Source organism: Crotalus tigris, unplaced genomic scaffold (assembly GCF_016545835.1).
Source record: "Crotalus tigris isolate CLP2741 ecotype Arizona unplaced genomic scaffold, ASM1654583v1 scf7180000017633.3093840, whole genome shotgun sequence".
NCBI lineage: Eukaryota > Metazoa > Chordata > Lepidosauria > Squamata > Viperidae > Crotalus > Crotalus tigris.
The window spans coordinates 935593-948873 of record NW_024096527.1 but is presented as its reverse complement, the minus strand read 5'-3'; the positions used below and the strand labels follow the sequence as shown (position 1 = coordinate 948873).

At 41.2% G+C, this 13281-nt stretch overlaps 1 protein-coding gene across 2 annotated transcripts in view; it reads left to right on the top strand.

The window, feature by feature from the left end:
- Nucleotides 1-9283, top strand: part of LOC120304293 (cAMP-specific 3',5'-cyclic phosphodiesterase 4C-like) — a 49416-nt gene extending 40133 nt beyond the window's left edge. For both annotated transcript variants that reach the window (XM_039334683.1, XM_039334684.1), the window contains exon 4: nucleotides 8953-9283. In XM_039334683.1, the coding sequence (XP_039190617.1) occupies nucleotides 8953-9037 (85 nt within the window). In that variant the 3' untranslated portion in view covers nucleotides 9038-9283. The remainder of the gene's footprint in view (nucleotides 1-8952) is intronic.
- The last annotated feature ends 3998 nt before the right edge of the window (nucleotides 9284-13281 follow it).

Sequence of the window (13281 nt, the reverse complement as noted above, 5' to 3'; positions counted from 1 at the left end):
GGACTGAAATATTAATTATTTTCCATGTCAACATATTATGCATTTGACCTTTTCAAGGGCGTCCTTGAAGGACTTGATTGCAGATGCTTCTCTACCTCTAATTTTTCAAACTGCTTTCTGATTTTGCTCAACAGTTATAAAAAATAATGTTCCAGAGAAGGGGAGGAAGTGGCTTCTTGAAAAATAACATTTAGCATTTGCGTTTATATTTTCTTTTATTTTCTTTTTTAAAAAATAAAAATAAAAATGGATAATAGACAAGCAATACAATTAAGTTTGACTAAGCCAGAGGCAGATGGGGATTCCAAAGGGACGAGAGAAGCAGCAAGAGTGACTTAATAGCAGTCCTTCCAAAAGGCTGCACTCCTGCCAAAATGTGACAGTCTCAGCCTTTTGTCTACTATGCATTTCTCACCCTGATATGATACAGCCAGGGAAGTTTGGGGCTGAGCAAGAACAGGTGCAAGTCCTTTTACTCCAGCTGAGCTTATCCAGAGATCCAGCTCATCTCCTCTGCCTTCTTCCCTTTGCCATAAATGGATATAAAGAACTGAGCCAAGGAAAGCTCAGATGTTTTGCATGCTCATAGCCATTTTGGTTCAATCTTCAGCTAAAGGGCTCGTAAATAACATTGACTGGGAAGTATCTCTCTCCCCCCCCCTCCGAAGAACTTCTGCCTGATCAAATGGGCAAAGAACTAGTAGCATGGTGTGGTCAGGGTTCCCAAAGAGATGGCCTCAACTCTCCAAAAGCAACTGAAAAATAACATTTGGTCAAGTTTCATAAGATTTTGGGATTCTCACAAGTTTTCAGTGATCTCATTTAGAATACTATCATTTTGTGAGACCTTACCAGAATCACATGTGATTTTAGTAACACTATTTTTTGTCTTTTTTTTTCAAAGAGAGTAATTAAGTTTCAATTGAAAATTTGGAGAATCATCTTACTTGATTAGTGGGCTTACTTCTATCCCTTAAAAAACAGACTCTTATATGTTCAAAGAGCCGAGGTGGTGCAGCAGTTAGAGTGCAGTACTGCAGGCCACTTTAGCTGACTATGTTCAGCAGGTCAGCGGTTCAAATCTCACCGGCTCAAGGTTGACTCAGCCTTCCATCCTTCCGGGGTAGGTAAAATGAGGACCCAGATTGTTGGGGCCAATGTAAATATATATATACATTGCTTACTGGTGTACACCGCTTAGAGAGTGCTTGCACTTAAAGCGGTATATAAGTCTCATAAATAAAATAAATAAAATAAATAAAAGTGATATGAGAGATTTTTGCCAGCTTCATCTTACAATCATCATTGATCACATAGTGATCATATGATAGTTAAATGTTTAGAATAGAATAGAGCTGGAGGTCTTCTAGTTTAGAATAGAATAGAGACTAGAGGTCTTCTAGTCCAGCCCCCTGTTCAAACAGGAGCACCTATACCATCTCAGACAAGTGATTGTCCAGTTTCTTCTTAAAAACCTCCAATGATGGAGCGCCCACGATTTCTGGGGGTAAGCTGTTCCACTGGTTGATTGTCTTCACTGTCAGGAAGTTTCTCCTTAATTCCAGGTTGCTTCTCTCTTTGATCAGTTTCCAACCATTGTTTCTCGTCCTTCCCTCTGGTGCTCTGGTGAACAACCTGACCCCCTTTTCTTTGTGGCAGCCCCTCAGATACTGGAACACTGCTATCAAGTCTCCCCTATTTCTTCTTTTCTTTAGACTAGCCAAGCCCAAGTCCCACAGTCTTCATACATTTTGGTTGCCAGGCCTTTGATCATCTTAGTTGCTCTTCTCTGAATTTTTTCCAGACTCTCAACATCTTTCTTGTAATATGGTGACCAAAATTGGCTACAATATTTGAGATATGGTCTTACTAGGGTGGGCGTGGCCAGTTATACATCATTCGTGTCAAAGGTGCCTGTGGGGGCCTGGGCAGGAGTGGGACAGATCTGAGAGCCTCTGGCAGAAGGGGGTGGGACCGGGGCAAGTGCCAAGGCATGGTCCACCGGGGCAAGTGCCAAGATGGCCACCACACAATTGTACATTGGCTCCCGGCTGGCCTGGCCAGGGCCAAGGCAGCGGGGGCCATTCCCGCACTGTTTCCAGGATGGCTTCGTGGGCCACATGAAATCATTTCTGTGGGCTGCATCCGGCCCCCAGGCCTTGTGTTTGACATGTCTGTACTAGGGCTTTATAAAGTGGTACTAGTATCTGTTGTATGATCATTCTCCAGATAAAGAATATGGTGACAGCAATCTCTTGTGCCATGACAGACATATAAAAAAGAAAATAGGTTTCTTTTGGCTATATAAGGGGTTTTTATCTTCCCCTCAGAATTCAGACTACCACACATTTTAAATCACTTCAAGATTGCCTGGTTCTCTTATAATGGAAGGAGATTCATGGTAGATCAATTCTGCACTACCACGACAATACAAGACAATGCTAAAATCCTGTGGGCTCTTGCCAAGATATCATAAGCTTTAGGTGATCTCATGTAAGATGTTGGCAATCTCATGTCAAACTTCACTGCAATGACATTTTGGCAGTGCTTGAGAAGAGCCTCAAATGGTTGCTGATTCCTAGAGTAAATAATACTGAATTTGATCAGTGATGTAAATTGTAGTGATGGCCCCAAAACCCCTTGGTAGAACAGATGCTTTGTATGCAATTAGTCCTAGATTCAATCCCAAACATCTTGTTGGGTCTTCTCCTGCTCCTTACAAGATTTCCATATTTTAAGACCACTTTCTCTAACCTAATGCCTTCCAAATGTGCTATTACTGAAACTCCCAAACAAATCTCAAGACCACTAAATTGGGGAAATCTAATTAATATCCCCAGCTAGGTTTTTTTCTGAGTACCACCAGTGAGATAAACATACACTTGCCCTGTTAAAATGAGTAAGAAAAACTGAAACAACCCCCTCCCCCCCAAAAAAGACAGGGTAATCAGAGGTCTTGAACCTTACAAAGACAGGTTGAGAAACTGGCAGTTAAGTTCTGAGAAAAAACAGCTGAGATATATGATACATCAGTACAATTTAAGTATCCAAAGAGAAGTCACTCACAAAAACTTTAAGACTTGTTCTTTTTCATCCCATATTGGGGGACATGGAATAATAATCTTCAGTTACAGGAATGCTCAAATGTTAGGAAAACATTAGGAGCAATTAAATAATGGTACCAACTCCCTACTGAGGTATATGCTTAACTGGCCATGTTTGAATAGAGTTGGGAAGCCATCTATAGGAGTTTATTTAATTTGGATTCCTGGGACTGGACTCTTTAACTGTATTCTTATTCTTAGGGTTACTATAGAAAATCTACAATGAAGATATAGTTACGACTCATACTTTGCTTGCTTTTTGCCATCAAAGCAAAAAGGTGTTTTTTTTTGCTGACAAATTTTGAATTGGAAGTGTTTTTATGAGTTGATTAATCATTTGTTGGCTAGATGAACATTGTTATATTTGTAATTTAAGGAATATCATCTAAATGTTCCTAAATCCACCCATGCTTAAACGGCAGTTATAGGGTATTTATTACAACAAATATAATAAATAAGTGCCCAGAAAAAAGCCTATAATGTTATTTTCAAATAATATTTTAATATTTAACTCAGAATCAAATATGCCAATCTCACCATGAATTAAATTCCACATATTGAAGTGATTTAAGAAATATTTAATATTTTTATGGAACTCAATGCCTGGAGGACATGCTAGTAGACACCAGCATTAATCATACTGGTTTAATATTCTCCAAGAAAAGAATTGTTCTAACCAAGAAATCGTGAACAGCAGGATTAAAGTTTAGGACGGATACGATAAAAATATCGTCATGGAAATCTCTTTACTCTGGAATCAAATGAATTGCATACTTTCATTTAATGGTCTACCTCCCTGAGTCATGTTGGGTAGGGCAGCTACATAAATTAAAGGAATGAATAAATGAATAATCTTCGAATTATATTTCAGAAGTCCTGGAAAACTGATATAGTACCAAAAAGAAGTACATTTTGTCCCTATCTTCAAAAGGAGAAAAAAAAAATCTCAGGAACTATAAAACAGTCAACTAGACATCAAAATGCAGGAATCTTCTAGAGCATAGCATAAAAGGATGGATATGTAAAAATTGTGAAAACAATGCAATAAGGATAAAAAAGTAATGTGGATTTGTCAAAAGAGAGGCTTGCTTTATCGAAGTAAGTAACTTCCTTAATAGATTGAGGGAATGCAGTAGATATTGTACATCTTTATTGAAGAATTTGACAAAGTAATCAGTGTCATTATGATTAACCCAGGAGTTCATTGTGGACTGGATACCATGGCAATTAACTGGATGCATAGCTAATTTGTAAATCATTTTCCAAAAATGCTTGTCAACTGAACAGAAGTATTGAGTGGGAAACCCCAAGATTCCAGCCATACATACTACATACATACATACATACATACATATCATGCTATTTTTTTAGGCTAAGTAACATTATGAAAAACACAAAAAGGGAATAGCAATTACAAAAAGAAAATATATGTATAACGTTGTAATTCTGTGTAATGATAACATTATTTTCCATACATTCCAATTGTTGCTTCCACTCTGTTGATATTCTGCTTCATGCATTACTTTTTGTTCTATAAATTTCTGATGCCTTTCTTTTTGAGGACCTCATCAGCTTTTCTAGTTTTCTTCCTGTTAAATTATTAACTTTGTCTTCACAAGGTTATTTTGCAATTCCCGCCTCTTTCATTCTCTTTATAGCACCAAATTTCCTCCAGATACTTCTTCCATCTGGTCGTCCCAAAGTGTTTTTCAAGAGGCAACTGGACTTGTTTTTCTTTGAAGATGTTTCACTTCTCATCCAAGGAGATTCTTCAGCTCTGACTGGATCGTGGGGAATGGAAGGATGAGAAGCAAAAGGTCTTCAAAGAAAAACAAGGAAGTCCAGTTGCCGCTTGAAAAAGCACATTTGGGACAACCATGACCTGGATGACTGAGAATTGCCATAGACATTCTTCCATCTGGTCATTCACATAACAAGACTGGCTGAAACCACTTCGTTTCTTTCACCAAAGATACATTCCAAGCAACAAATGTTATCCACTACCTCTCTTTCAGCATCTTAATATGTCTCCCCCCCCCCATTTCCCCATTTTTGTAAACATTTTACCAAGGTACACAACGCCTACTTGCTTTAACCTTTCATGATTTATGTATAACATGCGACTGTTCATTTTCTCTGTCAAACACAATTAGCTTAGAGTTTGATACATTAATTTTCAGACCTTACTTCTCATTGCATCATGCAATCAATCCATTTTTAATATTTGTGGTAAATTATTTGTATTCGCAGCCAACAACAACAAAATGCCTGCGTAGAAAAGTGCAAATACTTCACAACGCAGCCAAATGTTACCAGAAATATTTCTTATGCATTTATCCACAAATTTGTTAAATGGCTAAGTGGATATTACACATGGAAGGCTCCTGTAACAGAATGAAAAGGCAGCTGTTACAGAGTGCCACAGAAGTATGAGGAGTTATGCTACTGGAATGCATGTATCTTTTTTTCATACTTTTTCCCCTATAGTCACTCTAGTTTTATAGACTTTTGGACCATGTGCATATTTCCCCAATTTACTGGTATATTAGACTATGGGTGACATGACAGCAGTATTCCAATATTTGAAGGGCTCCCACAAAGAAGAGGGGATCAGCTTATTTTCCAAAGCACCAGAAGACAAGACAAGAAACAATGGATGGAAACTAATCAAGGAGAGAAGCAACTTGGAAATCAGGACAGTGAGAACAATCAATCAGTGGAACAGCTTGCCTTCAGAAATTGTGGGTGCTTCATCACTGGAGGTTTTTAAAAAGAGACTGGACAGCCACTTGTCTGGAATGGTATGGGGTCTCCTGCTTGAGCAGGGGGGGGTTGGACTAGAAGACCTCCAAGGTCCCTTCCAACTCTGTTATTCTATTATTGTTATATACACTATTAATTTTTTTTGTATCTGTATCCTTTAATTAGGAGAAATGGTATATCATCAATTTTTTCAACCAAGGTACCTATTGATGGCATAGAGGAATTTGGTAAGGAAATACCTATGAAATGATGACCCAATTGGTTATCTTATATCCAGTGGCGCAGCAGTTAGAACTTTAGCTGACTGTGTTCAGCAGGTCAGCGGTTCAAATCTCACCGGCTCAAGGTTGACTCAGCCTTCCATCCTTCCGGGGTAGGTAAAATGAGGACCCAGATTGTTGGGGGCAATGTAATATATATATATATATATATATATATATATATATATATATATATACATACATACATACATTGCTTACTGGTGTACACCGCTTAGAGAGTGCTTGCACTTAAAGCGATATATAAGTCTCATAAATAAATAAAATAAAATAAAATAAATAAACATATTTTAAAAAATGTTTTACACTGAGAATTTCTTTTGCCGCATATCCTCACTTATTCTCTCAAAATTTAATCCTGAGCATTCATTCCTTAACCATAAGTATGTATGAATAGGCTTACGTTTAAATTATACATTCCAAACAGACCTTATTGTAAGCAGATATTCATCAAGCAGTAATCATTGTCATATATTCTTGGATCTCCAGCTGATTTAATTTCTTAGTACTTTCACCTCTCATTTCCATTAATCCTTTTACCTAACAAGATAATTCTCCCCTAAATAGCATTCATTCAGAATGTTGCAGAATTTCCCTTATAATGTTGTTGTTAGTTGCAAAGTCGTGTCCGACCCATCGCGACCCCATAGACAAGGTTCCTCCAGGCCTTCCTGTCCTCTACCATCTTCTGGAGTCCATTTAAGTTCACACCTACTGCTTCAGTGACTCCATCCAGCCACCTCATTCTCTGTTGTCCCTTTCTTCTTTTGCCCTCAATCTTTCCCAGCATTAGGCTCTTCTCCAGTGAGTCCTTCCTTCTCATTAGGTGGCTAAAGTACTTGAGCTTCAACTTCAGGATCTGGCCTTTTAAAGAGCAGTCAGGGTTGATCTCCTCTAGGACTGACCCGTTTGATCGCCTTGCAGTCCCAAAAGGCAAATAACCATTTACTCCTTTTATATTCTAAATTGCATCACCAAGAGAGGCCTATAGGTATTAACTGCTACTGCCTAGTGTGCCTTGCTTATTCTTAACAGAATAACAGAGTTGGAAGGAACCTTGGAAGTCTTCTGGTCCAACCCCCTGCTCAAACTGGAGACCCTGTGCCATTTTGAACAAATTGCTATCCAATCTCTTTTTTAAAACCTCCAGTGATAGAGCACCCTCAGCTTTTGAAGGCAAGCCATAATTTTTGTTTTTTAGTAATATAGAATATGTCACATAGATTATGTTAGTAGCCTTGATTATATCCCTGACACATGCAGCATTCATTTGATAATGTTGAGGGCACTGCTGGTCAGTTTTGACTAGCATGCCACAGCACAATGTTTTATTCCCAGCATGCTTACCCTACTCCATGCAAGTTAAAATTTCTAATCTGAAGGTTGCCATCCTAGCCAACCTAGTATTGTCCACATTCCAAGGTGGATTTCTAATTAAAAAGATTCCTAAGTTCCCTTCTTCTAGAGTTGCATTGGTGAAAAGCTGAGTATCTGCTACCCCAAGGTGACTTGGTGAGATTTCAAGGATGTTTAGGCATGCATGAAAACATATCACAATGCTGTGTGCAGAAGAGAATATCCTAAATATCTACAAACACAGAGGTGCAAAGCAGTGCACCTTGATCAGTAAATTGTAATTTGCAAGGGATCCAAATTGAAAGATTTTGCTTTATATTCCTCAGCTTCCATGCACTCTTTATAAATTCAGAACATAAATTATCAACAGCCTTAAAATGACAAGGCAGATGGATGGGTTTCAGCTGGAAGGGCAGGGATAAATGGACACACATACACACACAAACACAACAATTTGTTCAGCTGCTTCCATGCGGGCTGCTGGCATATATTTGCTGTTCTTATGGTTTCATAACAAGCTTTTGATTAATTTGCCTGTATTTACATCCAGCTGCACATGGTGACGGAAACTTTTGCCTTTGAGAGGAGCTGAAGCAAATTTCTCTTGCTTCTCATCCTACTTAGTGAAAGTGGACAATTTTCCTTTGCCTTCAGTTCAATGCATGCTCATTTAAGATCTACCTGAAGAATAAAAGGACTGTTGTGACCAGTGTACAAAATTTGGAGGTGATTCCTTGAGTTTGTGTGTCAGTTTCCTAAGAGATAAAATTGTACTGTCCTTCAGTATTTTTTGTTCCATGCTCTAGTTAAAAGCCTGAGTTTTTCAGTTTCCAAGTTGTATGTATTTCTTTATTTTGCAACACTTGCTAGTGGGTGTAAACAAGCAACCTGGAATTTGTAGCCTCACAGGAAGTGTAATATCCACAGGATAATGGAGCAAGAAAAGTGTGGCCCAGCAGCATATTTTTCAATCCCCTGAGCTTCCTGGGAGGGGGCAGGAGGCCTAAAGTCAAACTAAGATTTCTCATTTGGCCTTTTGAGAGATTTGAAGTTTATTTTAAGAGACAAAGTAGGTAAAAGCTTAAGACATGCATAAAGTCTTTTAACACTTTAACAATAGGGCAGGGGTGTCAAACTCACAATGTCACGTGATGTGTCGTGATGTATCACGACTTTTTTTCCATTGCCAGCAATGGGGTAGGCACAGTTTCCTTTGTTCTCCAGCCGCATGGTTCCTAGCCACACGGTTTGGAGATCCTTGCCAACATGTGATGCTCAGGAAGAGAAGAGGGGAAAATCCAATATCAATTTACCTGTGGAATAAACCAATATTGCAAACATGTACTTCTGGATGCATCTCCACGTCACTGTAAGTCATTGTCTAGAATTCCCAGAATAAAGCTATATTTCTGTTTATTCTTCTGAGTTTTCTATCTGTTTGGATTGCACAGAAGGCAGTCTGTTCAGTCTGGAACAGAATGGTTTCCCTATGATGCATTCAGCCCGTGGGCCATCAGTTTGATACCCCTGCAATAGGGAGTGAAGCTGAACAATAAACAACAGTAAACAACAACCCAATCAAGGAACCATCAAGAGCACTCTCACCAACACAGGGCAAATCACTAATATATAAAATGAGAGCAAATTCCACTCTCTACTAGCACTGAATGATATTACCTAGTTTGGTAATGAAATGACTGCAAGAAAACAGCCAAGCTCAGGAAAAATGAGAATATACCATCAGATGAAGAAGTAATAAGAAAAATCCTGGACTGTGCAGAGATGGACAAATTAACAAAAGAGATAAAAGAAAAGGAAGACATAGAGTATTATATAATATGGAACAAGTTGTATATCTGGTTGGAGACTAGAAATAATAGAGGAGAATAAATATGGAAAGGTCAAAAGTGAAAATATGTATATAATAATGTATAATAATAATAATATGAATTATTCTTAGTAAGAAGTAGAACATGAAGGAAGACAAATGTAAATAAGAAATAATGGGGCTATAAGGACAAATATTCTAAAGAAGAATAAGGGGAAAATGTAAATAATAGATTACCGTTACGCAATTGCTGTAAAAAAAAAAGGAGGAGTATATATTGTGTGTATATGTGTGTTATGTTTTGCTTTGTTTTGTTTTGTCTTGTTGGTTAAAAATAAAAATTAAAAAAAAAGAAAATAGCCAAGCTCAGAGAGCATCAAGGACCTCGCAGTATAACCCTGAGCTACAAGAATTCTCTTCTATAGACTCTCCCATGAATTTGACTTTTTTGTGTGTGTGCCTCCGAGTCAGTCTTGATTCCTGGCAATTGCCTGGACAACTCCTTGTAGATATCTTGGCAAGATTTTGGAGCTTGTTTGCCCTTGCCTTCTTCCAAGGGCTGAGAAAGAGTGACTGGCTCAAAGTCACCCAGCTGGCTTTGAATTTAAGGCAGGGCTAGAACTCAGTTTCCAGGTTTCTAATGGGATGGCTTAACCATTAGAGGTGTCCCTCCACTTACAACCATAATTGGGACAAGAATTTTCATTGCCAAGTGAGTCATCGCATGACTGTATCTGATTTATGACCTTTTCCCCACCATGGTTGTTAAGTAAATCAGGGTTCCTCCATTGACTTCGCTTGTTGAAAATCAGCTGGGCAAGTAGCAAATGAAAATCATGTGACCCTGTTATACTGCAACCATTGTAAATACACGAAGGTTGCTAAGCACTCAGATTGTGAGTAGGGGACTTCAGGGAAGCTACACTGGTCAGAAGTGTGAGAACTGATTTTTTTTTTCAACTTCATTGTAACTTCAAATGATCACTAAACAAAAGGTTGTACGTTAAGGACTATCAGCACACCAAACTGGCTCTCCAGTGACTATGATTACCCTGCTAATATTGAAAACCTGTTTAGATCTGGTCCAATCATTAGAGAGAAAGAAAAAAAAAACCCAGCTTCAAGGGGCTAAAGTTGAAAGTTGGTAGTGGCAGCTTCCAGCCCCTCCTTTTGAATATCTTGGATCAAGAGATAGAATTCCTTGCATTGTGCACTCTCCCCTGGGCCACTTAAATGGCTCGGCCTAACCCCCATTAACTGGTGAAAATTACTATTACAGCTTGTGGATGAGATAGCTGCTTAGAAAATTACAGGCACCTGTGCTGCCTTCCTCTATTTGAGCCTCCCCCCCTCAGCCTGGCAGAGTTGCCAGTAAAGCTTCAACCTTGAGACAAGTGTGGGAGGAGATGGAGGAGAAGTGCATTTTGGAAGCTCTGAATCCATCAGCGAACAGAGAAAATAAAAGCCAATAAAAGGGGAAGTTCCTTCAAAGGGAGTGAATGGCCCAGGGAGGAAAACAAAGAATAGAGGAGCAAAGTACAGTGTGGAAAGCCACAAGAACTCTATTAATGCTGGCCATTAATAGAGAAGAAAAAGGGAAAAAAAGAACTTCTAGAGCAGTGGTTCTCAACCTTTCTAATGCCGCGACCCCATAATACAGTTCCCCATGTTGTGGTGACCCCCAACCACTTATACATCACCGGGTGCCAGGGGCGTGGCCAAAGAAAAGGGGAAAAAAATGGCAGACAGCCTTGTTTGGCGACCCCCGTGAAATGGTCATTTGACCCCAAATGGGGTCCCGACCCACAGGTTGAGAACCACTGTTCTAGAGAGTAAGGAATTAAGGCAGGAAGCAGAACAAGATTTGTAAGAAGAGGGCATTGCTAGTAATACTGTAGAGAGTGGTATAGTAAAGAGAAAATGTTATAGTAGAATAATTATGCTATAGATCAGACATGTCAAACACAAGGCTCAGGGGCTGGATGCGGCCCGTGAAGTGGTTTCATGTGGCCCGCAAAGCCATCCTGGAAACAGTGAGTGAACGGCCCCCGCTGCCTTGGCCCTGGCCCAGGCCGGCCGAGAGCCAATGTACAATTTTGTGGTGGCCATCTATGCTGAAAATGCATTCAGTCTTAGCTCCACAAGGCTGTCTGGAAACAGCAAGGAACCAGCCCCTGCATGCTGGGGAGGTGTTACCCTTTGTGAGGAATGAAGAAATGGACAATGCTTTGGCGCTTGCCCTGGTCCCACCCCCTTCTGCCAGAGACCCTCAGATCTGTCCCACTCCTACCCAGGCCTCCACAGGCACCTTTGACACGAACGATGAAGAGCTGGCCACGCCCACCCAGTAGGCCACACCCACTCCATCCACACCCACCCAGTAGGCCGCACCCACCCTGGCCACACCCACCTGGCCCCCTGAGGGCAACCACAATGCTGATGCAGCCCTCAATGAAATTGAGTTTGACATCCCTGCTATAGAATATAGTATGGAGGAAATATTGTAATAGTAATTGACTAGTAGAATAATATAATTATGGTAATAGCAATATAATGGAATATAGGATACAGCCAACAGTATTTGCATATAAATTTCTAAATTTCATATTTCATTTTTATATATTTTTTTAAAAAAACCCATCTCCCTAACCCTTTAAGGGAGATATAAAAAAAAAAAATCCTACCTATCCAGGGTCCAGTGTTTATGTGGCTCTTTTGAATGGGTGAATCTAATTGGGTACAGTTTAAAAAAGAGCTGACTACACGGTCCATTCAGTTCCATCTTTTTCTTCCAGTAACAAAATGTCTTGGCTGTTCCTTTAGCCCCACTATTTTCAATTACTTTTCCTAAGAAGTGGTGGTTTTTGTTTTGTTTTTTCTAGCTTGGCAACCTTCCATGCATTGAATGAAGCTGGCTAAAGTCTAGGAAATCTTTTGCCACTGTTTACTTTTCGGATGCCTTAGGAGGCTACTCTTCCTTTTTAATGGCAGAAGAATTTCTCCCCTCTGAAACGTAAGAATGGAAGGGCCTCTTTCGCTCGAGTCTGAGTTGAAATTGGTAGGGAGGAAGAGCGGGATTATGGAGGCTGGTTCAGCGGACCCCAGCCTTTTGCGTAGCTTCAGGGAATCCCACCCTCTTGTTGGAAAATGAACGGGGGCAAGGCTGAAAGGGTGCTTGGAGAGAGGCTTTTGGGGCGCTGCTTGGAGGCAGGGCTGGCGGCTGTATCGAGGCAGCTGTGGGACCTGTTGTGTCGCTCTGCTGCGGCGCCTTCTCCCGCCGGAGAGCGAAGAGCGCAGCTCTGCTCCAAGACCGACGCGCGCGGAGAAGGGAAGGCGCCCCTCCTCGTCGTTTCGAGGCTGGCCAGCCTGAGCACAGCAACTGTGTTGGAGAGGAGAGCGGCCAGAGCCTTCGCCTCGCCCCGCCTCCCCCGCCGGACTAATGAGCCGGAGGAGAGCTTAAATAAATCTCATCGCCAGCGCTATATAACTGCCACCGGCCGGGGAGAGCGGAGAAGGGCAGAGGGCCAGTTCGGAGGAGCCAAGGCTGGGCGGCGCCAGCGAAACTTTGCCCGACTGTGCCTTCCTCGCCGGTCCTTCTGCCTCTTCGCTTCGCCGGGCTCCACGTGGCCGTTTCAGCACCACGCGATGGAGGACAGCGCCGCGCGCCGCCCCTTGGAGCTGAGCCGCGAAGGAGCCGGCCTGGCCAAGCCGCCCAAGCACCTCTGGCGCCAGCCTCGCACCCACATCCGCATCAAGCAGCGTTTCCACTCCGACACTGAGAAGTACCTGCACTCGGGAACTTGCGATGCCGCGCTCCGGCCCGCCCTCCGAAACCCCAGGATGTCCTGGCCCTTCTCGCTGTACCGCCGGTGAGAGCAACCGGAGGGAAAGGGAAGGGAAGGGAAGGGAAGGGAAGGGAAGGCAGCAACGCGCCCGCGGGGGTGGAAGAGAA